At 44.6% G+C, this 17,194-nt stretch overlaps 1 protein-coding gene across 5 annotated transcripts in view; it reads right to left on the reverse strand.

Annotated features, from left to right (window-relative positions):
* STARD8 (StAR related lipid transfer domain containing 8) overlaps positions 1–17,194 on the reverse strand; it is a 185,784-nt gene that overhangs the window by 60,173 nt on the left and 108,417 nt on the right. The window contains exon 1 of one of the 5 annotated variants that reach the window (XM_056539270.1): positions 8,050–8,196. The exons of the other annotated variants lie outside the window; for them this stretch is intronic. Within the exon in view, the coding sequence (XP_056395245.1) occupies positions 8,050–8,083 (34 nt within the window). The 5' untranslated portion in view covers positions 8,084–8,196. Of the gene's footprint in view, positions 1–8,049; positions 8,197–17,194 lie in introns of those variants that run through there. 5 annotated transcript variants of the gene reach the window in all.

Raw genomic sequence — 17,194 nt, forward strand, 5'->3', positions numbered from 1 at the left:
GGATAAGGCATGATGTGACAGCAGAATAGTGACTAACTCTGGAGGTGAATGTAGGAGAAGGCATGGTGTAAATGTAGAATAGGAAGTGCAGCTCTGGAGGTGGTAGGAGGATAAGACATGATGTAACAGCAGAATAGTGAGTGCAATTCTGGAGGTGACTGAAGTATAAAAGACATAGCGTAAAAAAGCATAATAGTGAAACCACACATGCCTTACTTCATGCTGTCTTCTTCCTCTGTGCAGTAAGGCTTAAGGACCTGTGGATCATGTGACTCAGGTCCTTAAAGGGGGTACTCCGGTGGAAAACTTTTTTTTTTTTTTTTTTATCAACTGGTGGCAGAAAGTTAAACAGATTTGTAAATGACTCCTATTAAAAAAAAATCTTAAACCTCCCAGTACTTAATAGCTGCTGAATACTATAGAGGAAATTATTTTCTTTTTGGAACACAGAGCTCTCTGCTGAAATCACGAGCACAGTGCTTTCTGCTGACAGATTTTTTTTATAGAAGTAATTTACAAATCTGTTTAACTTTCTGGCACCAGTTGATTTAAAAAAAAAAAAAAAAAAAGTTTTCCACCGGAATACCCCTTTAAGCACTCTCCTACACAGATCGGAAAGGGGAGAAGTTCCTGCACCAAAGTAAGATAATGCCCCCTCCCATCCTATCTGCCCCCAGGCCATGTCACTCCTTGCTACTCCTGCATTAGCTGTTAGAAAGCATGCATGCTGGAGGTCTGTATATATCCAGCTTGTATACTCCCTGATCTTATGAAGCAGCAAGTCCGGCAGTGGGAGGGCCCCCTGAGATAGATAGATAGATATATATAAATAGATAGAGGAAAAGATTTAGTAATACAGCCATCAAAGCCTCTTAATTCTGGGCTTAGAAATCCAGTGGGCAGCCCCATCCAGTGATTGACAGCTATGTTTGCAGATTAATCTTGGGAAAGCTGTCAATCACTGGTATGGCCCGCCCACTGGAATCCTAGGTCTAGGATAAGCAGAGGGTTAGATGAATAAATGACTAGTTGCACTGAATCCATATATCAATCTTCTTGCCTCCTCCTGCTCTTTAACATGATGCCTACAGTTTGGAGTGTGTTTTTTTTAACCTGCAGGCTTTTCCACAAAATATTACAAATGTGTTGCTTTTGAGGGATAAATTGTTAATATAATCAGAGCCCTATACCATGAAATTAGAGTTCTGCATTACTGGGGAATAAGTATGTTACCTCCATCGTGATATTAGAATGCAGCTCTGTGTGTGTGGTAAGCACAGGACCCGCACTGTACCACTCTGTCTTCAGAGGCGGCTCCTTAATAAGGCATTCATAAACTCACTACAGTATGATAGGGTTAAGGCATACCAAGTGTGCACTCTCAGAAAGAGCCTATGATGGTGGGGTGCGATTGCCTGACAATTGCCTCCTTATTTCCCAGGCTGACACAGACACTCCCTGCTTTACCCCCAGGGGCACAGACGCTGCCTGGGGTGGGATGTGATCCCACACATTGAAAACATACAGGGTCCTTTCTACTCTTTCCAAACATGCAGCCGCCTCTGCAGCAGAGTATGTCATCAGAAGCATGTCATTAACCCCTGCACAGACACAGCCCTGTACAGAACTGCCCCAGGAACATTCCTTACAGAGGGGGCCGAAGAGTGGGGTCATAGAGACATGAGACCCCCAACAATATCACCCTGTTATCCCTTCCATCAATGATCTTACCATTCCTAAGGCGCCAGTAAAACCACACAATGACTCTCAAAAGTGCCAATGACAAACCTTCATAGTAGGATGAAACAGTGGATCGAATCGTGGAATGTTACAAGCTAAAGGAAGGCCCACTATTTAAAAAGGCCACAATAAAATAGGATCAGTGTTCCCCAATCTGTGCCTCTTTAGCTTTTACAAAACTACAATCCCCATCATGCCCAGACAGTTGAAGGCTGATGGGAATACTGATGGAAGTTGTCATTTTGAAATAGCTGGAGTGCCACTGGTTGGGGAATATTGATTTAAAATGACCTTCTATAAGTAATGGAGTGGAAGGTGATCTACACTTCTGACACACCTAAGCCAGCAACCGATTATACAGAAATCATCATTTTCTTACTTTTTAGGCATCTTACTTTTGTTTAAAAAAAGGCTTACTTATATCTGAGATTATAGGATGATAACTAATACCAACTAAAGTCACTGAGCTCAAGTCATGCATCCCCTACATCTCTGCTTACCTCAGATTTGCCATTCACAGATGAGGGAAAGCTGGGTAAACAAGCCATGTTGGAGATAGCAAGGCTTCATCATCTTACCCAAAATCAAAGCCAACAAACAATTGCATGGACTTTAAAAGAAGAGGATTACTTAAAAAGTTATAGGTCCTTTAGAGATTTCACACTAGCACCATGGCTTTTGTTTATAACAGATTCATGACAATTGTAAAGGACCCATTTTCAAACAGATCCAACTGACTAAGGCTACTTTCACACTCCCGTTGTGACCTGCCCGTAGCGGGTCCGTTAGGCTTGTTTTTTTCAGCCTAATACGGATAGGTCACAACGGCTACCACCAGATCCCGGGTAATGAGATCTGTTGTTTTCGAGGAGTATAGAAGGAGAAAAAAGATGGTGCATGCACTAGTTTTTCTCCCACTATACTCCCGTTTTACAATGGCCGGTGTACTGCCGGGACATAACAGCAGTGTAAAGTAGCCTTAGGGTCAGTTCACACATGCATATTTTCTGCTGTAGATCTACTTCAGCAGCAAATCCACAGCAAAAATACGCACGTGTGAACTGACCCAAAGGGCTCATTCACACGGACAGATCCCCAGCATATTTTACACTGCGGATCTGCCGACAATGGACCTTACAGTGCTGCCTCCTCTGTGCCTGCTTGTAGCGGCAATCTGCTGCTATGAGCAGAAACGCTGCCCCCGGCCTAGCTCAGGGATCAGGGGGAGCAGCTGCGATTTGTGCAAGTACACTGTGCTTACGAGCGGTGACTCGTGCATCGCAGCATGTCTGCTCGTAACGGCGGATTGCCACCATAAGCAGGCACAGAGGAGGCAACACTGGAGGGTCCATTGTCCACGGATATGCAGCGTAAAATACGACGCGGATCCATCCGTGTGAATGAGCCCTTAGGGTGCGTTCACACGTTTGCATTTTCTGCTGCAGATTTGCTTCAGCAGATTTAATTACCCATTAAAGTCAATGGACAGCAATATCTGCAGCAGCAAATCTGCAGCAAAAATACGCACGTGTGAACGTACCCTAAGGGTACGTTCACACGTGCGGATTTCCGCTGTGGATCCGCTGGTGAAGGCCCCACTCTATGCTGGCTTTACATGTGCCTGCTGGAAGCGGCAATACGCTGCTACCAGCAGACACAGTGCAGCGATGCGCGCGGCGTACTCGCACATCGCGGCCACTCTCCCTGCTCTGAGCTGGGCAGAGAACTACCGCGATGTGCGAGTATACTGCGACTCGCACATTGCAGTGGGTCTACTGGTAGTGGCGTATTGCCGCTACGAGCAGGCACATGTAAAGCCAGCATAGAGCGGGCTTTCACCAGCGGATTTGCAGCGAAAATACGCTGTAAATCCGTGAGTGTGAACGTACCCCAAGGGCTCATTCACACAAGCAAATTTTCTGCTGCAGATCTGCTTTAGCAGATATTGCTGCCCATTGACTTTAATGGGCAGCAAAATCTGCTGAAGCAAATCTACAGCAGATCTGTAGCAGAAAATCCGCTCGTGTGAATGAGCCCTTAAGGGTACGTTCACATGTGTGTATTTTTGCTGCAGATCTGCTGTCACAGATTTTACTACCCATTGAAGTCAATGGGCAACAAAATCTGCAGCAGATCTGCAGCAAAAATATGCATGTGTGAACGCACTCTTAGGGTACGTTCATATGAGCGGATCCACAGCGTATATTACACTGCAGATCCGCCGCTGAAGGACCCCTACAGGGTGCCTTTAGATGTGCCTGCTCGGAGCGGCAATCCGCCGCTATGAGCAGACACTGGTGCAATGTAAGAGTTGCTGCACTCGCCCACATCGCGGCTGCTCCCCCTGCTCCCTGAGCTAGGCCGAGAGCAGCCGCGATGTGCGAGTATACTGCGCATGCGCACTGCGACTCGCACATCGCACTGTGTTCGCTCGTAGCGTAGCTCGCATGGAGACCCCGTTCCTTTTCAAACTCGCAGTGGGTGATCCGCTGCGAGTTTGAAAAGAAACCCGCTGTCCGTGTGAACGTGCCCTGAAGCTGGGTTTACACTGTGTTACAGGGGTTTCCCAGTAAAACTACTTTATTCTTATTCTCTATCCACAGACTAGGGCATAAGTAACTGGTATCTGAAACAGGACCCCGGCTTTTTGTGAGGAGGTTCATTCATTTTGATGGAAATTAACGCAGCGTGTGCCATCTACAGCACATGCTACTCACTAACAAGCCAAGCTACTGTTCCGGAGATCACCTACTTATCCCCTATCCTGTGGATAGCATAGAACATATTTTTCACCGGTCCCTGTGCATGATTTAAACAGATTAATGAACCCCATGAACCCTTAGTGCAGGTTGTATATGTCGGGGTTGGCTGCATAGAATAGTGCAGACCTCCGCTTTTGCATTCTGCTGTAAGTGTACATTTGTTTTTAACATTAGATGGCATATGTGGCATAGGTCATAGGTATCTATTGATAGAAGAAATTAGGTCCCGGCAGTCATGAATAGGTTGTGTTTGTGAAGTTTACTTGGGTACCCCCACCCTTCATATAAATGGTCCAATGGACACTGCTTTACACAGCTTGAACCTAGCCTTAGCCACTCTCCACAGCACATTTCAGCTATACAACAAAATAATGCTAAAAAGGTATGCTAACGTATTCTGCCACATGCCCATACGATTCAATAAACCATAGACTACTTTGAGGTGGGGCTGTTCGGTCTGTTTATATCAATATATGCAATGTTTGCAAGCCGCAAGTGCGTGGTCTACCCCTCTACCCTGTGTATCATAAATAAAACCTAAAACCAAAAGATATGCTACGGCATACATGAATAGAATATGTCAGAATTTTTGACAGTATTCTGATGTACATGTGGTAAGCTTGTGGGGGTATAGGGAATATGGGGTGTAGCTGTGCAGTGATGAAAGGGTGCTGGTTTAACCCTCAACTGTCGTGATCCCAGGGCGAGGGCTCCTCTGTATATGCTTGTCATATCACCACCCGTCCCAAGAGCGATAGGGAGGTATAATAAATGAATGTCCACAACCAGAGGTTTCAGGAAACTGTCGGAACTTCTACTGCAGGCTTTATGCAGAAACAAACAGGAACAGTTTATGAGGATCCTGACAGTTGGATGGGACCTTATGAGTTTTAAGCTCAGGAGATTTATATGCGTTGTTCCGCTGGATTAGGGGATTGAGTTTAACTCACAATTTAGTATTATCAGGCTTCGGCCTGGTCTTGTCTTTGCAAGTTGCACGGATCTCCTCACTCTTATAGTCCGGAACCCAAGAGAGCGAGGATTGGCTGGCAGCTCCCTTATATGGGCAGGGCCTGGCCTTGAGCTCATTGGTCCATACCATCTGTCAATCACTTTACAAGGAATTATGGGCTAAACATGTGACCTAGGAAGGTCCTTTAGCATACCTTAACAGTCATGTGACCTAAGGTCCTGCGTCACTATATTCAACATTAATAATATAATTACATATACATGTAAACATCATACAATTAAAGGAGGAAGAGGTGACTAGGGGCTATCCCACCAGGTGGACCCTACTGGAACGAAGTAACTCTGACTTTGGGGACCACCATACAAGGTACGTATACCATACGGTACCGGGACACCACATACACACATGGGGGAAGATTTATCAAAACCTGTGCAAAGGAAAAGTTGCCCAGTTGCCCATAGCAACCAATCAAATCGATTCTTTCATTTTGCAGAGGCCTAGTTCAAGATGAAAGAAGTGATCTGATTGGTTGCTATGGGCAACTAGGCAACTTTTCCTCTGGACAGGTTTTGATAAATCTCTCCCATGGCGTTTAGCCATAACGTGATGTCCATTGTCCGTTGAATAGTAGCTTCTCTGGGAACACTTAAAAAGGAGTAGTCCAGTGGTGAACAACTTATCCCCTATCCTAAGGATAGGGGATAAGTTTGAGATCGCGGGGGGTCCGACCGCTGGGGCCCCCTGCGATCTCCTGTACGGAGCCCCGACAGCCCGCGGGAAGGGGGCATGTCAACCTCCACACGAAGCGGTGGCCGACACGCCCCCTCAATTCAAGTCTATGGCAGAGTCGAAGCACTGCCTTTGGCAATCTCCGGCTCTGCCATAGAGTTGTATTGAGGGGGCGTGTCGGCCGCCGCTTCGTGCGGAGCTCGACACCCGCTATCTGGCTGGAGAGCCTGGCCCCCGTACAGAGAGATCGCAGGGGGCCCCAGCGGTCGGATCCCCGCGATCTCAAACTTATCCCCTATCCTTAGGATAGGGGATACGTTTTTCACCACTGGACTACCCCTTTAAGTGTGTGCTTTTTGCAGTGCCATGTAGTATGTTGGTGCTATATTAATAACCAAGATAGATATTAAAAAATTGGCAGACATGTCATTGAGGCATTTGTAAATGGACATTGTGCCATCTGGATAACCGAACCTGAGAAATTTGGAGTGACAGCAGCAACATCCTGTCCCCTCCCACACACCAAATCTGCACCCTACATCCTGCCTAGGATCCCTCCAGACAGTAACCAATTCACAGTGCTCCCTGTGACGGGTGCATCTAGACCAGATCAGTATATTAGGGATCCATGGGTAAGATTTTTAAGGGCCATTGTCCTGCCTCTCTCCAAGGGTCTACGGACATCCCTTCCTGCCTTTCTCAGACTCCTCCAAAGCGGGGGTGAGGGGAAGCTCCCTAAAGGGAACATTTTAAATACTGGCAACCGAGCCATTCCTACACAAGTATTTCCTGCTATAACATAACTCACAGAAAAGCTGCATTTCCAGAAAGCACTTTTTTTTTCTTCTGCTCCAGAAATGAATATGTGGCTTGAACAAGGCTAACTTATAATCAGAGGAAAAACTGATCTCTCCCCCCCCCCCCCCATATACCATGCAGTTATTTTTACATTGTGTAGGAATATGGATCCGCTCCATAATGCTAGCGTTACCGTTTCCTGTTGTCAGAGCTATATGCCATCTGGAGCAGGAATGTGCAGAAAGTAGCGCTTGCAAAAAAAAGAAGAAAAAGTAGCAACCTACAACTACATCAGATCTAACTGCAAGGGAGCATTGCACTAATGCATTATTCTCAGAACATTAAAAAAAAGGAGAATATAACTGCATGCCTGAAATCCTAACTATTAGAACAGTGTTTCCCAAACAGGGTGCCTCCAGCTGTTGCAGAACTACAACTCCCAGCATGCCCGGACAGTGCATGCCCTACAACTCCCAGCATACCTGGACAGTGCATGCCCGGACAGTGTTTCCCACCGGGGTGCCTCCAGCTGTTGCTGAACTACAACTCCCAGCATGCCCGGAAAGCCGAAGGCTGTCCGGGCATGCTGGGAGTTGTAGTTCAGCAACAGCTGGAGGCACCCTGGTGGGAAACACTGTATTAGAAACTGTGACAATGCTGCTATACGTCTGTCACCCACCGATGACCGTAACTTGTCACATGTCAAGAAGTCAGATGCAAGAATACTACATAACTTTTTAAACACATGACATATATATATATATATATATATATATATATATATTTTTTTTTTTTACATCTGGAATCACATTGTAATATACACTTCCCTCCTGAAGGGCAAATCCAGTACCAGATCTGTCATTTACCTTTACAACTCTAAGTTAATCCTATATAAACTTTAGATAACACATTGAAATATCAGAACTAGGCTGAGATAACTTCAGCTTTGTGACACCCATACAGTGTTTCATTATTGAACAAGCAAAATAAATACAATAGGATATAAAAATTCTATTTTTTCCAAGCAGGAGATTCGTCTAGTCTTACCATTCTTGCTCCTCTTAGTCCTGATCCTATTCATTGGGTTGCATGGGTTTGGCCCCAGCAGTGTGGGGTACAATCCTGGGGAGGACAGAGGCAGAACATACAGGGAGAGGTTGGAGCTCTCCTACACATAGCCTGCTAATAGTAGCATCTGGCCCTACTGACCTCACTAAACTCCCTTCCTCCAAGAACAAATGTTCCATGCACAACCCTAGCAGTCCTGGGACAGCCCATCTGGTGGGAAGAGAGAGAGAGAGAGAAAAAAAAGGAGAGTGTTGCTTTAACCTCTTCATTGCCAGTCATGTCTAGCATAAACCTCTGATCTACATCTGGATAGTTTACAACTGAGAGGTACAAAACAGTCTGCTAACCTCCAAACCAGTGTTTCCCAACCAGGGTGCCTCCAGCTGTTGCTGAATGACAACTCCCAGCATGCCCGGACAGCCTTCGGCTGTCCGGGCATGCTGGGAGTTGTCGTTCAGCAACAGCTGGAGGCACCCTGGTTGGGAAACACTGCTCTAAACAAATAGGAATCTGTATTGAGATCCACAAATACAGAGAAGAGCTGTGTTATATATGTACGGCACCTATAGGATGCATGACCCTTATTACATATAGGGCTTCATTCACAATGATATAACAGCAGCTCTGCGCCTCCTCCTTCTTGTTGCACTAATTGAAAATGTTCTAGAAAACCAATGACTAGTGTATTAGTCCAGAAGAAAGACTCAGGCACACTCCCTTGCTGGTCTTTATGAATGGCTGTGTATGTTGTTTTTTTTTTTTTTTTTTTGCTCTTTACACTCCCAGATAGTACCTTGTAGTCCCACTCCTCCTTCCCCAGCTGTTTCCAATTCTTATGGTATGGATGTATTTCATCGTCTCAGTCAGAAAATCCCTAAATAATTTCTCCAATCCAACACTGAGGCAAACCAATTTGACCCTCAGACTGGACTGACAGACATTAGAAGGGCCGCCGCCCCCCCCAAATACCAGTAATCCAAGTACCGAGCCCACATTTACCTGAGGGATTTTGATTGTCTTTTTACAACTGTGGTATATATATATATATATATATATACATATATATATATATATATATATATATATATGTGTGTGTGTGTGTGTGTTGTTTTTTTTTGTTTCAATTGGATGTTTAAAAAAAAAAGTAGTTTCTACAGATCTACAAACTGTGTCATTCTAAAGGAGCAAGCAAACTAAATGAAGCCTTGGCTGTAGTCATTTGGGAATGATAGTGAGTGATGCTGTCACTCCAGTGTTTGGGGGCCTTCTGCCTGAGGAGTCTGCGTAATGGCTTCTCATTCAGAACACATGTATGCTCAGATGAGCCAAGTGTGCATATGAAGATATCTCAAGGTGAGCAGCAGGGAGGTGGGTGCTCTCGAAAGAGCAGCAGGCAGGTGAGTATCCTTTTTTTTAAGCCACCCAGAAACCTTTAGGCCATGTTCAAATGGTGAAATTCCTGAGCGGAATTCTTTGGGAATATTCCTCTCGGAAATTCCATTGATTTCTGCTGCACTTGTGCACATGGCAGAATTTCTGCCGTGGAAATCCAGATTCCGGCGTCTGGAGAAACGTTGAACCCGTTTAATGTTTCTGTGAATCATATAGCCTATACCAGCAGAAAGCAGCCTGAGCTGAATCACTAAGTGACTCCGTCCGGGCCACTGGAATTAAAGGACATCTGCAGCAAAAGACAACTTATCCCCTATCCACTGGATAAGAGATAAGTGTCTGATCGCGGGGGTTCTGACTGCTGGGACCCTTCGCAATCTCCCAAACAGGGCCCTGCATTGCCGCTCTATGTGAGCGGGTAATACGCTAAGCGTCAACCTCTCTGAGGTCGACGGTACGCCCCCTCCCCATACGGTTCTATGGGAGAGGCGGGGAGGCACGAACGAGCTGTGTCCCCGTGCAGATCGCGGGGGGTCCCAGCGGTCGGATCTCTATGGGAGAGGCGGGGAGACAGCATTCGTGCCTCTCCCATAGAACTGTATGGGGGGCGTTGAGGGGGCGTACCGTTGACCTCTGAGAGGTAAACGCTACACGCATTACCCGCTCACATAGGGGATAAGTTGCCTTTTGTTGCAGATGTCCTTTAATGGCCACAATTGTTGTCCGCCACAGTATACATCAGCATCTCGTACTTGCTGGGTTGCTTACGAGTACTTGTGGCAGACAACATAAAAGCAGTGGGAGCCAAGCCTAAGGTTCAGTGTATGTTTTACAAAATCCTATTGAGGACAAGTTCACTCAGCGGAATTACAGAGCAAAATTCTGCAGAAATATTCTGCTGTGAAATTCCGCTAAATTAGAGTCCTATTGATTTCAATGGGGTTCTGCTGTACTGTGCTTAGAACAGATTCATTGTTTCTGCAGATTCGGCGTGGAAATGCACTGCCATCTGATGAGAATTTCTGAGCGGTCCTAACACTGGCAAGAACATGCAAGATGTGGAATGTGGAACATGCGGAGTGTTTGCCCGTAGTTTCCGAGTGGATATTCAGCGCATTGTTCACTGTGGTGCGTTCACACGTACATATTTTGCAGAAAATTTTCAGCTGCTGGTTTTCCTATCCTATTGGTAGTATAATCAGCAGCGGCAAATCTGTAGCAATATATGCACATGTGCGTACTCTAAGGGTACGTCCACACGCGCGGATTTTTTAGCGGGTTTTCCGCTGCGTATTTGAAAGTGGGCGGGCTCTTCTCGGCTGTCCGCAGCAGATTTTCTGCGGCAGAATTTACACTGTGGAAAATCCACCACAGTCCCTACTTCAATGGGGCTTGTGGCGGATTTTCTGCAGTGTACATTCCGCCGCGGAAAATCTGCTGCGGACAGCCGAGAAGAGCCCGCCCACTTTCAAATATGCAGTGGAAAACCCTCTAAAACGTACCTTAAGGGCTCGAGTTTCAAACAGTGTGGGCTCTTTGTGACAGATTTTGGGCAGCTGAATTCCCACTACGGAAAATGTGCCCACAGATCCTATTAACATTGGTGAGGTCTGCTGCAAATTTTTTTTTTTTTTTTTTTTTTTTTTTTTTTTTTTTTTAAAGGAATTTCTGTGTTCTTAGAAAACAGAATTCTGCTGAAATTCAAGCCCCATTGATTTCAGTTGGATTCCGGTGTGGAATTCTGCAAAATATAACACTGGTCGTATATTTTTGCTGAGTGCAGAATTTCTGCAGCAGAATGCCCCTGCAGAAATTCTGCTGTCTGAATGGGACTGCAGAATCACATGTACAGCAATAGACAGTAAATGACGGCAGAATTTCTGGCGGAATTCTTCCATGGAATCCTGTATGAAAATTCTGCCGTGTGAACATGCCCTAAAGCTGCAAGGTTTGGTGTGAATTTGATGCTGCGGATTTACATGCAGAAATGCATGTAGAAAGGTACTGCAGTGTGTGTAAATGGACTCCGGACCATAGATGGTTGACTATAATAAATTATAACATGTGATTGCTTTTTAGGCAGGTTCTTGATATACTCATCTAAGACCACGAAAGGTGAATGAACACACAACCTCATAGACACTTCGATACACCCTATACATGCCATGTTTGTACTTCTGGACATGGAGAACAAGATCAATAACACCTAAATACACAGAGTCAGGATATGGAGCAGCTTGTGTCCGCCTTTGGGTAACGTATGAGTTGCATACATAGAATATGTGATAAATTATATGCAGAATGAGATCTGGCATTGGAGCTGTTTATAAGAATGTCTGACTCTTATATACCAATAGCACAAAAATTCCCAGATGTTGGCGAGTCTTGCACCAAAATAGCTTCTTTTTTCCTCTAGGTTAGTGGTCTCCAAACTGTGGCCCTCCAGGTGTTGTAAAACTACAACTCCCGGCATGCCCGGACAGCCGTTGGCTGTCCGGGCATGCTGGGAGTTGTAGTTTTGCAACATCTGGAGGGCCACAGTTTGGAGACCACTGCTCTATGTGAACAGAATACTTAAAGGGGTTATCCGGGAAAAAAACTTTTTTATATATATCAACTGGCTCCAGAATTTTAAACAGATTTGTAAATTACTTCTATTAAAAAAATCTTAATCCTTTCAGTACTTATGAGCTACTGAAGTTAAGGTTGTCCTATCTGATAACACATGTCTCGGGAAACGCCCAGTTTAGAAGCAAATCCCCATAGCAAACCTCTTCTAAACTGGGCAGTTCCCGAGACAGGTGTCATCAGAGAGCACTTAGACAGAAAAGAACAACCTTAACTTCAGAAGCTCATAAGTACTGAAAGGATTAAGATTTTTTAATAGAAGTAATTTACAAATCTGTTTAACTTTCTGGAGCCAGTTGAGATATATATATATAAAAGTTCTCTTCTCTGTCTGACCCTGATTTTATTCCAAGTATAAGCCGAGCCAGCATATTCTATTGTAGTATCAGAGGTAACATGAAATATTGCTAGTAGAAAAAGTCCTATAAACAATGGAGCTAAGAATCTGTAGCATATATAGCTAAGTATCTGCAGCATATATAGCATGTGTGAATGTACTTTCAGGCTGGTTTCAGATGTGGTTGTGTTTCGGAATCCATATTCCAGCTGCAATACCTTACACTACTGAACTCGGAACAACAAAGGGTTTATAGTGATGTAGTAAGTTGAACTGTAGGAGGTCCAGGACATTTTTGCCCATCTGAAACAGACCTTATTTAGGTACATAGAGGAGGGAACACATATAATGGGCCCTACTATGATTCAATGCTAAGAGATGTGGACACCAATAACCATTGTTCCAAGGCAGGACACTACAAATACATTCAACAATGCATGACATCTGGGACTAAGGTCCCCGTTTAATTGAATCAACTTTGTCAGAACTGGCTGTCTGCAGTATATGAAGTCCTCCTGACTCTGCCCCGACAGATGACGCTGGGAAGAGAAATAATGGAAATTATTAAGCCACCAATGGAGGAGTCTGCTAGTGACTTTAACCTCTTCTCTCCATTGAGAACATAAATGTTTGCCAATGTCAAATGTCATGTATTTGGAAAAAAGACAGTCTAATAATTTTTTTTTTTTTTAAACCATACCAGATCAGGGTTTGCCTCTTAGACTAGAACAGGCTTTGGAGGCTAGCTGCATATATACACTAGTTGAGCTGTTGACATTTCTCACAGAAGAAATGTAAATGGTGTAAACAAGACCTGGTGAGCCATTCTGATCCTATAGAGTCCATCAGTCATTTCCTGTAACGTATACAGACCAGGAGACACAAAGGCTTGGCTTGTATTTTACCAAAGTGGTCTGGTTGAGTTTATGATCCTTCCTGATGTTATACAGCAATTACATTCATCTGCTAAAAATGGCTGCTATAATCCAAGCATTTACCAGATCCAGCTATAAGAGGAAGGAAGAGAAAAGACTCTGGGGCATAAGTGAAGAAACACAGCCAATAATAGCACTTCAGATCAGATGTCCCCTGGTGCAACACTGACTGAGAAGCTGCTGCAGCTGCATCCCCCTTCTCTCCACTCCTGCATGTCTTTTACTGGTTTTTACACAGATTTTTTGGGGAGGAGAGGAGTTTTCTGAACATTTACAAGAGAAACCATTACTACAGACTGCTGGAAGGTTAACAATAGTGTTTGAAAGTTACATATATTCATAAGTACTATCCCCAGAACAGGAACCCCTGGTGCAGGTACGGATCCCAGAGGTGAAACCCTGTGGAAATGCCATAAATGTCTATGACAGGAATACCCCAATAATATATAAACCACTACTGTATACGAGAATTTTCACCAATAACATCACCCTATTAGGTTTATTCTGCTGTAATACCATTTTATTCTTACTCTTTAAGCAATTTTATTAAAGTTTTTTTTTTTGCTTTTAATAATGTTCCTTTTATCTGTGTAATGTTATGTCTGCCATTATACTGTTAGTTACTGTAGTAGACTTTTATAAGGGTGGCATTAGTATAGCTGTCATCCCCCAGCACACGTCAGTGCTCTTGAAGTCGAGAACACTTACAGCGGACATGACGCATCACTACAGCTTTCCATTTACTGGACTGTAGGAGTACCCAAGGCTCAGTATAAACACTAGATGATTTTTAATACAGGTCACGTCCTTTGCTGCATACTTTCTAAACCTCAGAATGTTGTGTATGGCCAGGCAATATGATGTTTCACATGCCAGCTCCCATTCATATAGACGCAGGAACTAGCTGCGTTTTCAAGTAGCACATCTCAATGTGTGCTGTATAATAAACCATGGCAACCTAAATATTCATCATTTACAAGCTGATCACCTCACTGTGGCCTATAACTATAATACCCTTTTTCGTGGAGGGGCGGTGGAAAGGTGAGGGGGGGGGGGTGTTGCTCGAGGAAACATTGGTTCTGCTTGTGAAGTTGTTTCCAGGGGTAACAGTTGAATTGTGGGCCCCTGATGCATCATTCACTGCCCCACTTTGCTCGGGCCCACCCCACTTCCGGCAGGAGAGAGGAGCAGCAAGAAAAACAATGGGGAACCAGTAGTGGAGCGGATAAATGGGGGGACTGGAGGAGGGAGCTGTGACTGGAGAAGCTGACGGTGCTTAGGGCCAATGCAGGCTCATTTGCTGTGGCGGGGCTGAGGTGGTTGCAGTGAGGGTGGCTGGCTCTGCTCTGGCATCCTGGAGCTGACAGGGGTGCTGGGGCTCAGACAAGCCAGCAGGCGGGAGGAACGGGTAGGTCTCGAAGTTGGGGCCAGAGGCGCCATAGTAGCTGGGGTGGCTACTTGGGAAGTTAGATCCAAGTCAGTCAGAGTAGCCCTTCTACCATGGCTCTCTGGCAAATCTGGGACAAAAAGTGGTCAATTTTTTTTTTTTTGTGAATGTCCTGGTATCCATGGGGTGCTGTGGGAAACTGACAACACTAAGGAGTTGTCTCTAGGTTAGATGTAGATGGGAAACAACCAATAGGAGGGGGCAGATATTATCAATATTTGTCCCACAGCTCCCTGGGTTTGGACAATTTCCTGAAATGGAAATATCCAGATACTAGGGCAGTCATGGCACCCATGTGTCTCCAATCATAAAACCATAGGTACATCTATAGGGCTCCTAGGTGGATGTAGAGGCAAGAACTATTGGACCTTTTGTATTACAGCTCAGTCAGAGTTGTTTTCTTACCCACACCACCAGTCTACATTTGGAAAGTGAAAACTGAACTTGGTAAATGAGCACTGACCTCCTAGAGCAGTGGTTCCCCACTTTTTTTTGCCAGGGTACCCCTGGACAGTCCATTTCCAAAAATTGTACCTCCAAATTAGAGACATTTTTGTAATGAATATAGTATAATTCATATGCTTTACTTCACTCTACATCCTCTCCCCAGGCCTCCTGCTCCTCTCCCCCGATTCACAGATTACGTCTTCTCTGATCTGAGTTGTTTACTTTTCCTTTTCTTCACTGTCTGGCCTTGAACACTATTAAGTTTTCTTCTGGCCAAGAGATGTATCCACAGAACCTACCAGAATAAAATTTTTGGCCCCTTTCTCCAGTACAATACCTCCCTCTTTACAAACTCCCCATGTGTATTGCCCCACACAGTAAAAGTTCCCACTTTGTGTCCCCATAAAGTAGTTTGGCCTCATCTGTGGCCTCATGTATAGCTGTAGGCCCCCATACTGTCTCACTTTGGTGCTCTTCTGGTCTGGGGACCTATTGCTATGGCTAAAAGCAGTAGGTCCCCAGTCTGCAGGAGCAGTGGAGCACCAAAGCTAATGGTAGTTACTGCCCACCGCAGCGCGGTACCCACGCATCTCTTCTGCTGTCCTCCAGCTCCACTCCTAAGTGCGGTGACGTCAGCTTAATAAAAGCCATGGCTCATTTCAAAGTGGCCCTGGCCATTTTAGAAACAGTGACTAGTGGCTGCGGCCGCCATTACTGATTTTTTATTTCAAGTACCCCCTGGAAAACTTGTACCCCAGGTTGGGAACCACTGTGCGAGAACAATAGCAATTTTGTCTGAAACGCGTTAGAATACTGTACAAGTTCATCAGCATGAATATTTGTAATACAAAGATGAAATGAAGTATGCTTTATAGTTTTATTCAGAGGACCCATTCTTCATTCAAATTGCTCGTAGAACTGATCTGATTGTTGGTGTGACCCATTGCTTCGTTGGCTGCATGCTGCTCTGAGGCTTTTTTGGTCCATCAAAATGACACCTAATGAACAAGCATTTTTTCCATCGGCTGATAGCTGGATCTATTACACAGGGCGATATAAACCCCAACAAAAACTACCTAAATGGAGTCCAAAATGGCCTATGTCTAGTAATATGGATCTATAATTATTTTTTACCATATATGCCTGGAGCTTCTACATTGAATATGGTAAATTGGCACTGCTAACGCTGTGCGACAATAGCCTGTGTGAGTATTCTGGAAACTCTAGAACAGTGTTTCCAAACCAGGATGCCTCCAGCTGTTGCAACACTACAACTCTCAGCATGCCCGGACAGCCAAAGGCTGTCCGGGCATGCTGGGAGTTGTAGTTTTGCAACAGCTGGAGGCTCCCTGGTTGGGAAACAATGCTCCAGAATAAGTAAAAAAAAAAAAAAGGTTTAGGGCATGTGCAGCATCAATGCTTGTGCAGTTCAAGTCAATAGTTGAGAAGTCATGGAGGCATATTAAGTGTGCCCACATCATGCCTTGTGTGGGGTTCTGCCAACATAAAGAAGCAAAAGTTCAGCTGGGGAGTCATTTGTAAGCCATAGTATGTATCTGGGCACTGTATGGAACTATTTATTATCTATCTGGTTGCATGTCGCACTGTACCCACTTTTCTTCAGAAGTACTATCCACTATTCACTGGCCTCTGTATGGTACCATTCATTTTGCAGTGTATGAAAGCACTATTTGGTGATATCACAGTACCATTTGTGGTGTCCCGTTACCGTATGTTATACCGTATCTTGTGTGGTAAGTCCCCAAAGTCAGAGTTCCTGCATACCGTTAGGATCCTCCTAGTGGGATAACCCCTTGTCGCCTCTTCCTTATTTAATTTTATGTGTTTGATGTATATAATTTGTATATAATTTATATATGTATAGTACTTCCAGGACCTTAGGTCACATGACTACTAAGCCTACTGTTAGGTTAAGCT

Source organism: Hyla sarda, chromosome 9 (genome assembly GCF_029499605.1).
Source record: "Hyla sarda isolate aHylSar1 chromosome 9, aHylSar1.hap1, whole genome shotgun sequence".
Lineage (NCBI taxonomy): Eukaryota > Metazoa > Chordata > Amphibia > Anura > Hylidae > Hyla > Hyla sarda.